Genomic DNA, 16,695 nt, shown 5'->3' on the forward strand with positions numbered 1-16,695 from the left:
GCGGCTGTAGCCAGGTGGGGCTTGGCCTCTTCTCCCAGACAACAAGTGACAGGAAGAGAGGACACAGCCTCAAGCTGCACCAGGGGAGGCTTAGGTTGAACATTAGGAAAAATTTATTCACAGGAAGGGTGATTAGACACTGGAATTACCTGCCCAAGAGTCACCGTTCCTGACGGTGCTTACGGACAGACTGGACGTCACCCTTAGTGCCACGGCCAGGCTGACACGGTGGCGTTGGGACACGGGCTGTACCCGATGATCTCAGAGCTCCATTCCTACCGAATGAACTCCGCGGCAGCCGAGGCGGCGCCCAGCGCGCGTGCTCCGCTGTGGCGCATGCGCGGGGCCGCCCGTCAGCGCGCGAGCGGCTCCGCCCCGGCCCGTCCAGCCCCGGCCCGGGGGTCGCGTCCCGCCCGCCGCGGGTCGGGACTGCCGGGCGGCCGCGGTGCGCCGGGCGGTGGCGGGGCGGCAGCTCTGCGGGACGGCGAGGCGCGGTGAGTAAGGAGCCGGACGGGCCCGCGCAGAGCGGGGGGGGGGGGGGGGGGGGGGGGGGGCTGCTGCCCTCTCTCGTGGAAGCAGCGATGGAGGCGGCAGCCTTAAAGCTGCTCCCGCTGGAGCCGGGAGATGAGGGCACCCAGCGGTGCCGGTTGGGACCTGCCGCACTCTCCTTCCTGGGAGCCAGGATCGGCGCCCCGCTGAGGATCTCCGTGCCCGGCGGGTGCTGTGTGTGCACGGCGTGGCCCCGGCACGACCTGGCGGACGGGTACCTGCAGGCCGACCTGACGTGCAGCAGCGCGGGGCTGACGGCGCGGGACCTGCGCGGCCTCTCGCTGAGCGTGGGCCGGCTGCAGCTGCTGCCGCACCGACAGCTGCGGAAAGCCACTGTGAGAGCGGTCCTCAAGAGCGCCGCGCTGAAAAAGTCGACTCCCAGAGCGGTGTTGCAGGAGACGATCAGAGAGCTGCTAAGAAACGTGTATGTTTCGCTGCATTGTGTTGTTACTGTTGCCCCAAGTCCCGAAAATCCCGTGGCGTATATTGAAATACTGTCTGCGGACCTTTTGGAGGAGGAAGCTGGATTGATAACTGCCCAAACAAGCATAAAAATTAAGGAGTTGATCACTTTAGAATGGTACAGACATCTGTCAGAAGACACTGCAAAAACTTCCATTGCAGGACTAGATGATGTGGGGAAGTCTTTGAAAGAAATGATTGATCTGCCTTTCCGCTTTCCAAAAACTTTGAAGAAGCTGGGTCTTTCTGTCCCTAATGGAGTGCTATTAATTGGTCCCCCAGGTGTGGGGAAAACTCTTATGGTAAAGGCAGTAGCAAAAGAGCTGGGTGCGTATCTGATTGGCATCAGTGGCCCAGCCCTCCATGGTTCAAGACCAGGAGAAGGTGAAGAGAATCTGCGAAGAGTCTTTGAAAAGGGCAGAGAGATGTCAAACGAGGGCCCAACCATTCTCTTTTTTGATGAGATTGATTCTTTATGCCCAAAGCGAGGAAGTTCCAACAATGCTCCTGAAGATCGTATTGTTGCTCAGTTGCTGACACTGCTGGATGGTGTAGGGAGTGAGGGTAAGATGGTCATTGTGGCAGCAACAAACAGGCCTGATGCCTTAGAGCCTGCACTGAGAAGACCTGGCAGATTTGACCGAGAGGTAAATAAACCCTGTTCTTCATACACTGACATTTCTCTTTCCTTATTGTAGTCATGTTTCATTGTGGGATTCCACAGGTTTGAGATGGGTGTCTTGTTTCTGTCTTTACTTTGCTGCAACTTGGGTAAGTTTGTTTTGGGGTTTTTTTACTCAGGACACTGAGAGCTCCATATACTTGAAAATGGACGGGGGGAGTCTTTATGCTTGTCATAAAGACATTGAATTGACCTGATCTCGAGGGGGGTTGTTTGCTTACAGATGCTTAGCTTTACAGGATTGGATTTTTTCCATTTAAATCCTACATTGAAGATTTATACATCTCTCCTTAAAGGTTTATTGTGACAGAGAACTAGTAACCTCTTGTGTCAAAACTTCTATTCAGGCTTCAGTAACAGAGGTTGGGTCTACTCTGGAAAACTGCCATTAGCCTGGTAGTCCAAAGAAGAGAAACATACGCAGTTATACAGCACACAGTGCTTGTGCTTGTATTGTTTATTTTTCTGTCTAAACCCACTCCTAGGTCTCCAGCTTAATCAAGTTCTTTAATGCTTTCATAATTATAATTTTTGTTATTTTCCAGGATTTATAGATTGTTGAGATATATTTTTATAATGATGCTTTACCAGGTTTGCAATCATGTATGAATGTTTATCTGTGTTATTTTTTCCTATCATATTAATCTAATTTAGTGCTTGTGATGTAAGGGAATTATTATTTCAGTGTTATGGGACTTGATAAACACTGTCTGACAGTGTCTTATGAACAACTGTTTATGCAAACACTGTTCACTTGAAAAGTAAATGGTATTTTAAATACTTGTCCTTTGTATAGTGCTGGAAATAGGTTTCCTGTAAAACTCTTTGGTTGGGATATAAGTATATAGAAATTTTCAGTAGGCAATATAAAGCAGAGACAAAATTGCTTGCCTAGGTCTATAAAATAAATGAATATAGCAAATTATCTGTTTAAAACTTTTGTTTCTTCTGTTTGGTTTAGGTTATTATTGGGACCCCAACAGTTACACAGAGAAGATCCATCCTGCAGTTGCTTACATCTGATATGCCCATTTCTGCAGAGGTTGATTTGGCTAAGCTGGCAGAAATGACAACTGGGTATGTGGGAGCTGACCTTACAGCACTCTGCAGAGAAGCTGCTATGCAGGCTGTGTCCCACAGCTCTTTGGTATGGTTGCAAATCAGTCGAGAACAATGTCAGTAATACTCGTACTACCCTTTCCTCGTTTATACTCAGCTCTACTTGAAAAGCTCAACAAGTTGAAGGCTCACACCAAGCATATTCTAAATATAAATGTTATGTTTGCTAGTCCTTTCAGTTCTCACCTTAGTTCTGTTAATGCATCTGTGGTTTAATAGTGGCATTTACTAGCCTGTTTGAGATAAAATGTGTTACATTCTTCAGTGTGTGGTGAAAATGAATTTGGCAATTTTTGAATTTTTATTCAGAAGATTGTAGGATTTGATGTGTGTTAACCCCAGAAGCAGCTATTTGATTTAGCAGATCACTGTCTGATGCAGCTATAATTTAGGGAGTAGTAGTTTTCTCTGAAACATTAATTTCTGTTCTGCATTTTTGTGCCTGCAGTGTCTAAGCTCATTAGATCAGGAATTGGCTTCCTTCTTAGTTGTATTTAGCCTTACGTGAAATGTTTTGCGTATTAATGCAGCATTTAAGAATGGCATTAAAATATTGTTAATATGCTCTATCTGGGCTTTTTTCAGGATTCAGCTGAAACTGAAACCATGATTAACATGGGAGATTTCCAAGAAGCTTTTAAAAAAATTCAACCATCCTCTTTTCGAAGTGCAGTTGGACTAACAGAGTGTAATCCTGTGACTTGGGAGCAAATTGGTGGCCTTGAAGATGTGAAATTAAAGTTAAAACAGGTAATGTATTAAATGAATTTAGGAAAACAGCTAATTTCTAATAAATGTGTGCTTCACGGTATTCTGCATGCTGCATTATGAAAATTAATTCTCTTGCCAATTACCTAATTAGCAGTGTATTTTAAACATTACATGAAGTTATTGCAATGTTTGAGTTAGAAATCTTGCAGTCACAAGATACCACCACCAAGCATAGTAATATCATGGGAAAATATGCATGTTTTTAGTAGCTGGAAAAGACCTAACTTGCAGCCAGATAATTTGTCCGTTCCTGAATATCTATCCAGGGATGGCACTTGGGTATTATCTCTTCAGGATTGCTTTTAGTTCTGTTTCACATGGAAACTTTAAGCAGGGAGCACTATATGAAGAAAGACTAAATCAGTATTCTCTGATTTCCAATTAATGTTTGTATCAAGGAGAGGAAATTATGGACTTGGCAGTTTTATTGATCACTTGTTACTGAGAATTTTATGCCTTTTTTATGTATCAACAGAGTATTGAGTGGCCCATGAAATTTCCTGAGGCATTTGCCAGGATGGGCCTGTCTCATCCCAAGGGTATTCTTCTCTATGGGCCATCTGGGTGTGCCAAAACCACGCTGGCGAAGGCTGTGGCCACGAGTTGTCACTGTTCCTTTCTCTCTGTAAGTGGTGCTGACCTGTTCTCACCTTACGTTGGAGATTCAGAGAAGATTTTGTCTCAGGTACAGTTTTTTATTTGTATAAGGTCTGTAGTTTATTTTTGCTTGATTTTTGTAAAGTATTAGTTAGACCTAAATTTTGTTGTTGAAAAGATGATAGAGCTCTCATCTGATTATAAAAAGTGAGAATTTATCCCTGAAATTATACCGTGTTAAACTTTGAAAGTATTTCTGCCCTTTTGTTTTCAGTTCATTTAAGAATGTAAATACGAAGCAGAATTTGCCAATAGTAAATGTTAGCCAGAACAGCTCTTAAGAATCATTACAAATGTACCTTTAAAGTTAGGTAAAATACAGAGTATATGTAAGTGGGATTTTTTTTCACCTTACCTGATAGAATGCAGGCATTAATGTTTTACTTTATTAACATTTGTTCAAAGGTTTTTCGCCAAGCAAGAGCAAATCCTCCAGCAATAATATTCCTAGATGAGATTGATTCTATCTTGGGATCTCGGGCACAGGGCAGAGCTGGCCATGGTATCTCAGAGCGGGTTCTTTCTGTTCTTCTCAATGAATTGGATGGGGTTGGGCTGAAGGTTACAGAAAGAAGAGGAGGCAAGCTACAGCTTGAGGCTCAGTGCCAAGAGCAAAGTGATGAGGAAAGAAAGGTATTTATGCTCCCTTTTCTGTACAGGAAGAATGACAAATGCTGTCCAGTTGTTTAAAAAAATCGTAGTTGTTGGCATTCACATTTTAAATTTAAAATCCTCAAAAACATGCAAGAAGCTCTTTTACTCTGTCATAATTACTAGATTTTAGAAAATACTGTATCTAGGCTGCTGACTGTTTTTACATACACTGTTCCTCAATGAGACCTTGTTTGGACAAAATACCCACACAGGCTAATGAGCATGACTGGTTGGGGTTCATCTTCTGTCACCAAAATCCTTTTGTTGGCACTAACGTAATTTTTTAGATTGAGTGTGCGATTTTTACTCTTAAAACAAATTCCTCCCTGAGCTTACTTTTTATAAGTACTTCCCCTACTTCATTTGCAGTTCTTTCTCACACATAATGCATACAAAAGCAGCACAGTTGTGATCAGTTACTTACTTAAACAAAAAGTTGTACCTTCACTTGTCAGTGAATTGTTCACTACAAGTAATATTTAGCTATTTTGGATATAAATTTCTTCTTCTTATGATACTCTTTGGGAGAATAATGAAAGAAAACAGTTCCAGAATTGTAGGATACTGAATTTTTTGCATGTAAAAGTACTTTCTTACAATCTGGTCAAAGAAAAATCTTCATTTATTGCCAGGGCAGATAGTAATTTCTTCTTTGTCATGTCATCTGCCCTAGACCAAGGCATTTTTTTACCTCAGGGAAGATAAAATACTAATATTGAAGGGAAAAGAACTCCGTGAAAAATTACCTGACCTTTTTGCCCTTCCCCTGTTCTCATTGGTAGTTAACTGATATCTTCAGATATTACCTGTCTCAACCATGTTGCACTAATTTGTTTATCTGATCTCTTACTCAGCTGGAGTTTCAGGAAGCTTTAAACAAAGATTTCATGGTAGTTGCTGCAACAAATAGACCAGATCTGTTGGATGATGCCTTACTCCGTCCTGGAAGGCTGGACAAGATGATCTATATTCCACCTCCAGATCTGAAGGTATTACACATACATATGGATGTGGCTTAAAAGGGGAAGATGTTCATTGCCACCATACTTCAAGAGCAAAGGGGGCAGATTCCTGTAACATATTTAACAATTGATGGGTTTTTCACTAGAGATCAGTCACCAAATTCAAGGTACAATGAAGAAATTTAAAAAGGAATAAAGATATTTGTATTTTAAGCACTAATAGCATTTTAACTGGTGTAGGTAGTTATAGTATTGCATATGGAAAAGAGAAAATAAGTATTTACAAAATAAAGCTACAGTTCAGGAAATACCAAAATAAGTTGTCTGTCCTTGCTTCAAATAATTTTTGTGCCCTTTTTCCAAGGGTAGTGTAGCTACTTGTCCTGAGCTTCACAGAAAGAGCTGACCCAAACCATGCCAAATCAGGCCTGTTCTGTCTAAAATGCTGTGTTTTCATGTAGTAAGGAGTAACTGTGAATATCAGACCTTAAGTATATGAGACAACCAGAAGAGCATTATCTCCATTGACAGCATTTTATTCTTCCACTAAAACCAGGTAGTTTTGGTACTCTCCTGGATTTTCCGTGGTTCTAATTTCAAATTTGGTACTGCTTTAGAGAAAGATTAATTTTTGGTTTGTTTGGTTTTGTTTTCTTATACAATGTGCACCAATTTACAGGGAAGACTTTCCATTTTGAAAATCTGCACTGAAAAAATTCCATTAGATACTGATGTGTCCTTACAAGACGTGGCAGTCCTAACAGACCTCTTCTCTGGAGCTGATATTGAAAATCTGTGCAAGGAGGTAAGACATATTCCTGGTTCATCTGTGAAATAGACTCTAAATAACAACTTGGAAAAAAAAAGAGCTAACTCATAGATGTTAAAAGAGCTAACTCATAGATGTTACCAAGCCATCTGTAGTACAGGTTCTTTCACAGTTTGCATTGAAAATACAAAGAAAATCTTTGAAACAGAAGAACTGAACAAGGGTTCATTCTTTAAATAAAAAAGCCAAATAAGAATAAAGTCTGTCTGTGATAATTTACTAGAAGTTAAGGAGCTGTACTACCCTTTATTTCATGTGGCCCTCTCTAATCCATACTCAGATCTAGGTGAATTGTATTCTTTCTCCTGCAAGCTGAAATTAGCAGATACTGTCAAGGCTAGAGAGGGAAAAAATGAGAAGAAAAATCCAGAATTTGCGTTGAGTTGTATAAAAGACAGAAGACTAGTAAGAAAATCCAAATATATAAGTGATAAAGGATGTATTGTTTAATCCAGACGGAAAAAGAGAATTAAAAAGTTATGGTAACCTTACTTGGATCTTTATCTGTTGTTTAATACCTGTTAAGTTACACAGTGCTGTTTTCAGATGCTTTAATACTTTGTTCCTTGTAAAATATTTTAGAATACTTAGAGTGTTCTTTGCAATTCAAAACATGATAGGGACTTTAAGTTGTTTTTTTTTTTCTTTTAAAGGCTGCTTTGTTGGCATTGCAAGAGAATGGACTTGAAGCAACTGCTGTCAAACAGGAACATTTTGTGAAATCGTTGAAGACTGTAAAACCATCTTTAAACATAAAAGACTTGGAATTTTATGAAAAATTCTCTAATCAAGAATTAGTCTCTTGAATCTAAAAAGGAGTGGCATAAGTATTTTTAAATATATTACAAAGATTTTGAAAAGGTTTGCATCTTTCCTGCTTTTTTAATACTGTACTTACCATAGTTTTCAGAGTGTTTGAAATACAGTAAAGTTTCACTTGTGAAAAGTTCTGCAATTTCAATAATGAATAATAAATGAAAATCTTGTTTGCTTTGGGTAGGTTTATATCTGATGGACCAAGTCATTGAGATACTTAGATAAAACTGTGGAACAGCTTAGTGTTAATGCAGATTTCCTACTTTTAAGTACAAAAATGGCATATTAAGAAAATTTAAAATGTGTTGTGAAGTCTCCAAAAGACAGCAAATATTTAAGAAATAGAAAAGCTTTCAGGAAATTAAATAGGAGGAAGTAAGCCCTATTCTATATAATGTAAGGTGTTTTTTATGTGCCTATCTACAGGCTTACTTTCTTACAAGAAGATTCCAGTGGCAGTGAAAAGGTTGTCAGAGCTTAACTCCTTGGTGTAGGTTTGGAAGTCAGGGCTTTTGGGAGTAATTTTAGATTAGTTACTGCTTACTGTACAAACATGTGAATTGAGTAAGCAGGTAACAAGTGTGTAATCAACTCAAACTATAATAATTTCTTCTTTAGAAAAAAAAGAGTTTGCTTAATGACAGTTTCTGCAGAACTATTTTCCCCACCCAACCATTCTTTGTCAATACATTTTTGTTGGTCACCTTCTAAAATACCCAGATCTAAGGGAATTGGTATTACACGTATGTAAGTGTGCATTTTAACTTAAAAGAGTAGGAAGGTTTTTACTATTTTTTATTATCTTTTCCCAGTGAAAATGCTTGTGAACAGAATACACCACTGTCAAAGATAGTTTCTTATTTTAGCTGGGGTTCAGAAGTTATAAGCCCACTGGCAAATACTTCTTTCTCTTAACAGGCACACTAGGGACTGTGCTGAGTGTGGTTTATAGTGAGATGGATCACAAAAAGAAGTTCAAGGCAGCTGGTGACTGAGGAGGGCAAAAGGCAGTAGTAGAAGCCATTGTAACCTAGAAAAGGGTTCAGATACAAACAACTGCCCTATAGCTTGGTGGCTTTCATCACCATTTTATAGAAAGGACCATTCTGTCACTTTTTTGGTGGCAACAAATAGTCAGTGCTCGTGAACTTCCCAAATACGCAAAGGTTTCTCAGCAGCAGTGCTGATAAAAAAGTATGAAAACTCTGTTTTGCTTTCCAGTGTTTGAGAGCTTGCATTAGAATTGCTGGACCTGAAAGTTGTTACAGTAAAATGCTGCCAGCTCCTTTGCCCTCCAAGATGCTGCTGCTTAATTTCCACACCTGCTCCCCAGAAGAACCAGCAGAGCTCACTGTGCCCTGTCACATCTGTTCCTTGCTGCAGGGAGCGAGCAGCACATGCAGGGAAGGTGGCCTCTCCTCCCTCTCACTGCTTTCCTGTGGCTAAGAGAGAAGGGGAGAAACAGATGGACAGGAGTCGCCTGCTGTCACCTCCAGCCTGCCAGTGGTAGGAGTTTTTCTCAGGGATATTGGAAAGTGATAGGAGCTGTGGTACACAATAAAGTGATGGGAACCTGGGCCTGGGTTGAGCTTCTGCTGCAGCACAAGGGGACGTGGTGACGCTGGGCTGCTCTTCGGTCACTCTGCGAGCTCTGGAAGAGGCAGGCTGTGTCCTCACTTGGGCGTTTGCCTAGATACCCTGTTTGGGCAGCTGTTTTAAGAAGGGGAAAGACAAGAAGACAAAGGAGTAAGTGCAGAAGGCAGATTTGAGTGCTGCAGTCACGGAGAGAGAGGGTTTGGCGGCGGGAAGGGCTCGGGCCGCGAGCGTCCCGCTCTCCCGGCCGCTCCCTGTGGCACCTGCGGGCCGCGCGGGGGCGCTGCCGGGCCGGGGGCGCCGCTCCACGCCGGCCGCTGGGGGGCGCTCTGCCCCGTGCCCCTCAGCGCCGCGAGGCTCAAGGAGCGCGGGGCGGGCCCGGCACCGGCGCCGCCCGCAGCCTCCCGAGCACTCGGGGAGCGCTGACAGCCGACACTTGTGCCGCTCCGCAGCCGCCGCCAGGATGAACAGGGGCATCTTGCACACGCTTAAAACCAAAAAAGAAGTAAGTTTGCTCGAGGGGTCGGGGCTGTGGTACCCGCCTGCGGGGAGGGATGCGGAGGGCTCGGGCAGCTGCACCGTGGCTGCCACTTGATTTCCCGAGGAAATGGGACCCGCGTTAAGGTTCATGTATTAAAAGTGAGGTGTGGAGAAGGGTGATATAGAGGTAAAAGTGAAATTCACGTATTAAAAGTGAGGTGCTGTAAAGAGTAATATAGAGGTAATGTACATGAACAGGTAATCCCCTCCTTAGTTCTGTGTAACCCTTGCTCCCCCTGCTCGTGGGTCTGTAACCAGGACATAAGTTCAGCTCTTTTCTCTATTTTATCTTTCAGCTTATTCCCCTGGCTGGAATAATTTCCTTCGCAGCAATTGGGGCGTTCTCTTTTTGTGTCCATTCCCTATTCCGCAAATCTGATGTCATGTAAGCAAAAACTTACTGCTTAGAGCTTACCCTAACCTTTTTTATTCAACCAAGTATCTGACCATCATGTTTTACACCATAAAAAAAAGTAAGCCAGGTGCATGTTCCAGAGTATTGGTAAGGATTGAAGTATCTGCAGATTGTAAATAGTGAAGAAATTAATTAATTTGGAGTGTAGTCCAAGTTATTTCCTAACTTTTGATTTAATAATTATATTTTTTCTTTGATTTAGGTATTAGAAGTCTGAAATGTTCTAATCAAGAATTTCATATAATCACATAGGTAGATGAGATGCACATATTTTACAACCAGGCTATTGGGTTGTATATAAGAAGAGCATTTGATAGTATTAACTTAAGATAGTGTTCCAATGGCTTGGCTAATAATTGGAGCCAAATCCTGTACTCTTCAAGCTTTGGGGAATTTATTTATTTATTTTAAAGTGATTGGAATAGGCATTTTAACTGTCAGGGTAAAAGTCCCCTTACTTTGTGTCTTTATTCAGTTTTGATTTTTCAGCTTGCTTCCCTCACAATGATATGTGAACAGTGCTGGCTTGCTTGGTGCTTTGGAAACTGCAAACAAAGCAAGCCACGCTGATTCCTACCCAGATTTCAAAACAGAGTATCCAAACCTGTGAACTTGTGTTTTAGGGAACTCCTTGCTTAAGTGAATAGTTCTATTGACAATAGGCTGCTCATATGAAAATACATGCAAGGACACACCTTAAAACATAATACCTGTTTTATCTCCTTTTAAAGCGTTCACAAGATTGGCAGCCCAGAACCATGGGAGACTATTGATCCTGCCAAGCCTCAGAAGGTAATTTTTATGTATAATAAATTTCCAACATAATGAATCACTTCTTTTAAATGTCTAAGAACTAGCAAAATATGAATGAGGAAACAAGTGTAAAGCTGATGTATATCTAGTTCAAAGTAGAAACAAATGCTTCATTCATTACTTTATGTCTTCACTGTATTACCTAATGATAGGATTCAGCTGTTACACTGTAGGTCTGATCTTGAATTTATGCTGAACTTCTGGTTGCTCTCCTATGTCCATTCCCACCCCAAACATCCATTTACTCAATTCCATTGATAACAGTGGAAATTTGGAGCATAGAGGAAGTGCTGTTTACCCTTACCTTTTTCCTGAATTACAGAATTGAGTAAGAATGTTTGAGTACTGCAGCCTGAAGGAAAAATATCATAATTTAATAGAGCAGCTAGGATAAGGAAAAACAAAATTGGCATTATTACTTAATTAATATCCAAGTGATTTTGTTCAAAAAATTATTATCTTATCAGTTGCACATTTCTGAAAGGAAAATGTAAAACCACGAGAACTTCTTCATCAATAAGATGATGTATGATATGGGGGGATGTGGGAGTGGAGTAAATGCTCACTGAGATTTTGCTAACTTTCATATTTTCCATTTCTTCCAGCTGGTAACAATCAATCAGAAGTGGCAGCCTATAGAAGAGCTGGAAAAGGTCAAAAAGCTTACGAAGTGAGAAGTTTCTGTTGCCTCAAAAAGGTACCCTATGAATCTAGTGGAATCACTTCTGCACAAACTTGACTACTGAAATCAGTGTGCGGAAATGCTTCTGCTACATTTTTAGGGTCTCCCTACATTTTTTTGGACTCTGGATGAGGAGTTTCATGTTGCTTTAGAAGCTGGCATACAGCATCCAAATAGTCCAAAAATCTGACTCAAAATATTAATTTTTAATAGGCATTTGATGTAAATTGTTGAATATTCAGATGGTGGTTATGGATTGAAAAAAGCCTTCACAGTTTTTGTAGAATTTCAGGGTTTGTTTCAAAATACATTTGTTTTCTCATTTTATTCATTTTTCGTAAAATAAATTCTAAATTTATACATTTCATGTAAATTACCCAAAAGCCTTTCTAAATTGGGATTCCTGGTGTTTCAATGCTATATAGAGAGCAAAGTCATAGCCAGAGGATGTCTTTGTATGGCAGCATATGTGTTCATAAAGTACCCTTGCATTCCTTGTCTGTATTAGATGTGGTGACAGTTTAAGTCAAAACTAATGTTCTGCTTCAAATGCTGAAACTTACCCACTGAGGAATCCAAGAGGTTATTTAAGGGTGGATTTGAGACTGCAGATTTAGAACCTAAAAACCTAAGAGTTAAGTGTGGCTAGAAGGGAAATGAAAATAAGGTAATTTCTGTTGTATTTAAATGTTGCTCATTATTAAATTTTTTTAAGTTACTAGAATTAGAAAACTTGCATTATCCAAAACGACATAGTGTTAATTTCTTCTTTTTGTGCGAGGTTGGTTGAGTGTGAGCTCCAACGTACTGCACAGTTAACAATATTTTTTTTCAATTTAAAGATTTTTACCTGCTGTTAGGAATATCTCCTTTATCAAATAAAAACTAATAGATTGAAATTAGAAATTATTCTGTGAAGAGACAATTCCTCTTTAAGTTTCTGTGTGTTGCTTGTGGATTGGCCAGGGAAAGAATGTAATAGGCAGACTCCCAGTAAATTAATGAGATAATAGATGCATCCAATGGCAGAACAGTCCTTTTGTAGATATTTTCTGGATGTGCCCTCTTCTGAGCAGTTTCCCAATCTATTCCACATTTCCTTTACAATGGATGTTCAGAATTCATATTACTTTCTGTGAGGAAGAAAGCAAAAGTGAAACAACTGCTAATTGGAAAAAGTCCCCTTAAATGAGTAATAATCAAGTGCTTTAGGTTACTCTGCTGCAGCAATGACAAGCTTAAGTTAGAAAAGCTGTCTCCTGAATTCTCAGATAGTTTGGCTTCAGAAGCTTTATATTTTCTTCCACCAAGGAAAAAAAAATAGTTTAAATGTTGCATAAATATTTGTTTATCAAGTAAGGATGACTCAGCATTTATGTTTTAGAGTGAGAGTAACTACTAGTCTTCAGAATAAGTCCTTAGCTTTCATTTTAAGGAATGACATTCCAAGAAGATTGGATAGCATAGAACCACAAAAATACAGTGCTCTGAGGAATACAAGCTTTAAGGATTTTAAAACAGAAAACATTTTAAAATACTTCTCTGTATTTCCATATTTCTGCTGGACTGTACCTAAAACAAAGTGCTGTGCTCTGAGTTGGTGCATTAATTTAATGAGTTTGTTCTTCAGTAAGTCACTTGTTTGGTCTGCAAATACTGTGACCTAAGTATCTGTCCACATTGAGGAAATAAGTGTAAGTAATTTTTAGTTAATTTTTGTATTTAGCCACATTTCAGTGATGTTTCCAGTAGCACAGTAAGCAGTGTGACTGCTATCAGTCACAGGTTGTTGTTTCTCTTATCCTGTCCTGAAGCATAACAGCTCTGGTAATAAACTGTTTTGCTTTGTTAGCTGTTCTGTTTTTCTTTATTAATATAGATTTTTTGGGGAACGATTTTCACACAATGTAAGAAATCAAAATATTTTTCTGCAGTTCAAGAAGATTATGAATATTGTTAAAGTTCTTGGGGGTTTGTGTGATCTCTGTGTCATCGCAGACAGTGCATCTGTCTCCTGCAGAGAGGAGGATTTTTGTTTAAAAGTAGAGTACACCAAGGGCAATTACTGCATCTCCCTGCTCAGCTTCTCAATATAAATCTATAAAACAATATACACATTATTTCCTTATTCCACAAACAGTAAAGATTCAGTTGGCTGAATTTTATGAGCTGATGTTTATGAGAACGGTAAGACTTCCCTGATCTGTGCTATGCAAACCCATGAGTTTTTATTCCATGAACAATTTAGAGGGTATTGAAACAATTCAACAACTTTCTTGTTTCTCCCCATTTGTCTCCTACTCCACTCTGATCTTGGTTTTGGTTTGGGTTTTCTGGTTGGTTTTGGCTTTTTTTTGTTAACAGTGACTATCTTTGCTCATTCTAATTAGTACGTTTCCATGGAACTATATCACTTCTGAATTTCATATTACCTACAAAGTTTAATAAAAATGCTCACTAGCTTGTTCAAGTTTAAATATAGGTTAGAAACCATTAGAAATGTGTTTTAGTAGTTATAATCACTATTAGAAATGCATCATTAGAATCTATGGCCATGCTTTTCTAACTTTTTCTAAGTAGTCTATTTGTAAATAGCTTTCTGGAAGAACAGAAGACTAGAAGGTTGCTTTTTGCAGTGTACATACAATGAATTACTAGTTTTGGTATTACAATAGTGCTTCAAGGCCTTAAAACTGCAGATCTTGTGGTGGTGTGGTTATCAGAGAGCTGTGTTGAGTTTTTTGGTTTCTTTGCATGTGATAGCCCCGGTATCAGCAGTTCTCCTTCTGACCCCCTGCATTTCTCTGCCACAAGGTGCTATTAGTGTAGTTCTGCACTCTCTGGTTATTTCACTGGTGTGCGAGCTTTCTGCAAAAATAGTAACTTACAGAGGGGCCTGATGCAACTGTTGAAGGAAGTGGTTCATCCTGCAGTTGTCTGCCTCACTACAGAGGGTGGTTGAACCTAGGACTAGCTGTGGAAAACAAACGAGTAATGGGAATGATTCACTGAATCCAGCCAATATTTGGTGTTGGACACTTCCCAAAAAAGCTTTCAGATTAAACAAACAAGGCACAGTTTTCATTTGCTGTCTGAAGCCTTTGCTGTCCAGACATCCCTGCCATACGGGAGCACACAGACAATGAAATCCCATAAAAAGTGTAACTGAAATAGAAATAAAAGCAATACTGCTGGCCCAGCCTTGGGCACTGTGGTTGGACATGGTGAGTGTTGCCCTTCAGGTGCTGATGTTAACAGGGAGCAGGCAGCTTGTTTGCCCAAAGCTCTCTCCATCGGGAAGTAGCCATCACAGTAATGGCACCTGCAAGGCCGTAAGCTGACACCGTGTCCAAAGCACGTTTGCCTGCGCACCTCGCCCTGACCAAAGATCACACACCCTCACCACGGCTGTACCTACCCTATTTATGCTGGACCTTGCCCAGATGAACAAGGGATTTGGTTTCATTATCTTTTACTTTCAGATAATTTTGTTGTGCATACATTCTGACCAGAGAAATTACTGGAGAGGTGCTGCCCTTCTTCGGGGCTCACCCAGGACGTGTGAGGGCCCCTCACAGCATGGGGTGCCCAGGGCCTGGGACAAATTTCACCCTAAAGAGTGAGAGCTGTGCTGCAGCATCACCACAGTGCCTGTGTGGGGACTGAGGGCCATGTGAACAAGGTGTAACAGTGGGGGTGGCAGGGCCCTGGTTGGGAGCCCAAGAGACCGTTTGTCTGGGTCTCAGGATATAGGCCAGTACTGGCCTTCACTGCCAGGTTACCAAATTAATTTCAATAAACCCTCGTCTCTTAGCAATGGGGGCATGAAAAAGGGTTTGGTTTGGTGTTGGTTTTCACGTTGTTTAAGACTTCCAAGGTTTGGCCTGGTGCATCAGGCCAGCTCCGTGGCCTCCATTCGGGGGTTGTGACACTGCACAGGCTGTGTCCGGAATCCCTGGAGGTGTCCTGGCTGGTGGCTCTGTGTGTGGAGCCCCATGAACAGGCTGGGCTGTGCAGCAGCAGCAGTGACAGCCAGGGCTGGGGTGCTGGGCTGGCAGGCGTGCTCCTGTCCTGGCTGGCAGTACCATTTCTGCTGCTCATGGCCAAGATTTGACAGTGTGTAATGTTTCCTAAAAGGTCTGTATAAATAATTTAGGCTTCATCATGCAACATTTTTAAGATAAAGCAAGTCACTTTTGTGACCTTCTTTCCATAGGTTTAAAAAGTACTTGTGAACATCTGTTAAAATTCAGATACATGTGCTTCCACTTTTATTGGCTGTCAAGCAGTAGAAAAATCACTTCAACTTGAAATATTTGATATAGAATATTTCTAGACTCTGGTATGACTTGCTTGCTGCCACTCACATCCTCCTCCCTATTTTCTATTGAGACTCATTTCTTTTTTCACTTGTTGGCACATATTTTCTTCTTGCCAAATCTCTTTCTGTCTCACCCATCAAAACAAACACATCAGAAAAACTTAGATTTTTCTTGGCCTAATTTATTTCTACTATTACTACTGTTTATTGGTGTACCTGCACTGTGTTCTAGAAAGTTACACGTCTAATGAGTAGATCAAAATATAGTTAGGCTGGTGGTTTAAACTAAGAAATTAAGCAGAGAAGGCCCTGCTTGTAATGTTTGCTTTCCTTCTCCCTCTTTCCTCTTCTGCTTTGCTTTATTTATGCTGATGGATTGTAATAAATGCATCATGGGGGAAAAAAAGAGGAGCCTTACTAATAACAATAAGGATACATAGATTGTAAACATTTCAAGAAGAAATCTCTATATTTTCATTATATGCATAAATAACAAAAGTGCTTTAAAATTCTTTACATTTTTTAAAAAAATGAAACACAAATAATAAGCATGCATTATCTTTCAATAGACTCACATAAAAACATTTGCAGTTTTTCTTTTAATTTGTTGACAAATTAACACTATGTTGGTATGTAGGGTCCATTCCACTGAAAGCTCTCTCTAAATTATGCTGCTGCAGAAAAATAAAGGCCATATCAGCTAATAATATTATGGGAGGTTCTTGCTCACCCACTTCTATCTAGATACCTTTTGTTTTGAGTAGGGGCTGTTCTGTAACTGAAATTCTGTTCATCTGGTTGTTTCTTTGCAGGTAAATGGTAAAACAATT

General features: G+C 40.5%; 2 protein-coding genes across 2 annotated transcripts; both read left to right on the plus strand.

Moving 5' to 3' along the window:
• The first annotated feature begins 500 nt into the window (after positions 1 to 500).
• On the plus strand, positions 501 to 7,690 carry SPATA5L1 (spermatogenesis associated 5 like 1). The gene is made up of 8 exons (XM_048317929.1): positions 501 to 1,658; positions 2,655 to 2,840; positions 3,398 to 3,562; positions 4,059 to 4,268; positions 4,646 to 4,873; positions 5,749 to 5,883; positions 6,536 to 6,661; positions 7,339 to 7,690. Exons 1-8 carry the CDS (start codon positions 582 to 584, stop codon positions 7,489 to 7,491), a joined length of 2,280 nt encoding a protein of 759 aa, XP_048173886.1. The 5' UTR covers positions 501 to 581; the 3' UTR covers positions 7,492 to 7,690.
• Positions 7,691 to 9,251: 1,561 nt separating this feature from the next.
• Positions 9,252 to 13,395, plus strand: C13H15orf48 (chromosome 13 C15orf48 homolog; the record flags this gene model as incomplete). The annotated part of the gene is made up of 4 exons (XM_048317954.1): positions 9,252 to 9,599; positions 9,931 to 10,019; positions 10,781 to 10,841; positions 11,468 to 13,395. Coding segments are annotated over 4 exons (567 nt in total), but the record flags the coding sequence as incomplete, so codon positions are not given.
• Between the last annotated feature and the right edge of the window lie 3,300 nt (positions 13,396 to 16,695).

Source organism: Corvus hawaiiensis, chromosome 13 (genome assembly GCF_020740725.1).
Source record: "Corvus hawaiiensis isolate bCorHaw1 chromosome 13, bCorHaw1.pri.cur, whole genome shotgun sequence".
In the NCBI taxonomy this organism is placed as follows: Eukaryota; Metazoa; Chordata; class Aves; order Passeriformes; family Corvidae; genus Corvus; species Corvus hawaiiensis.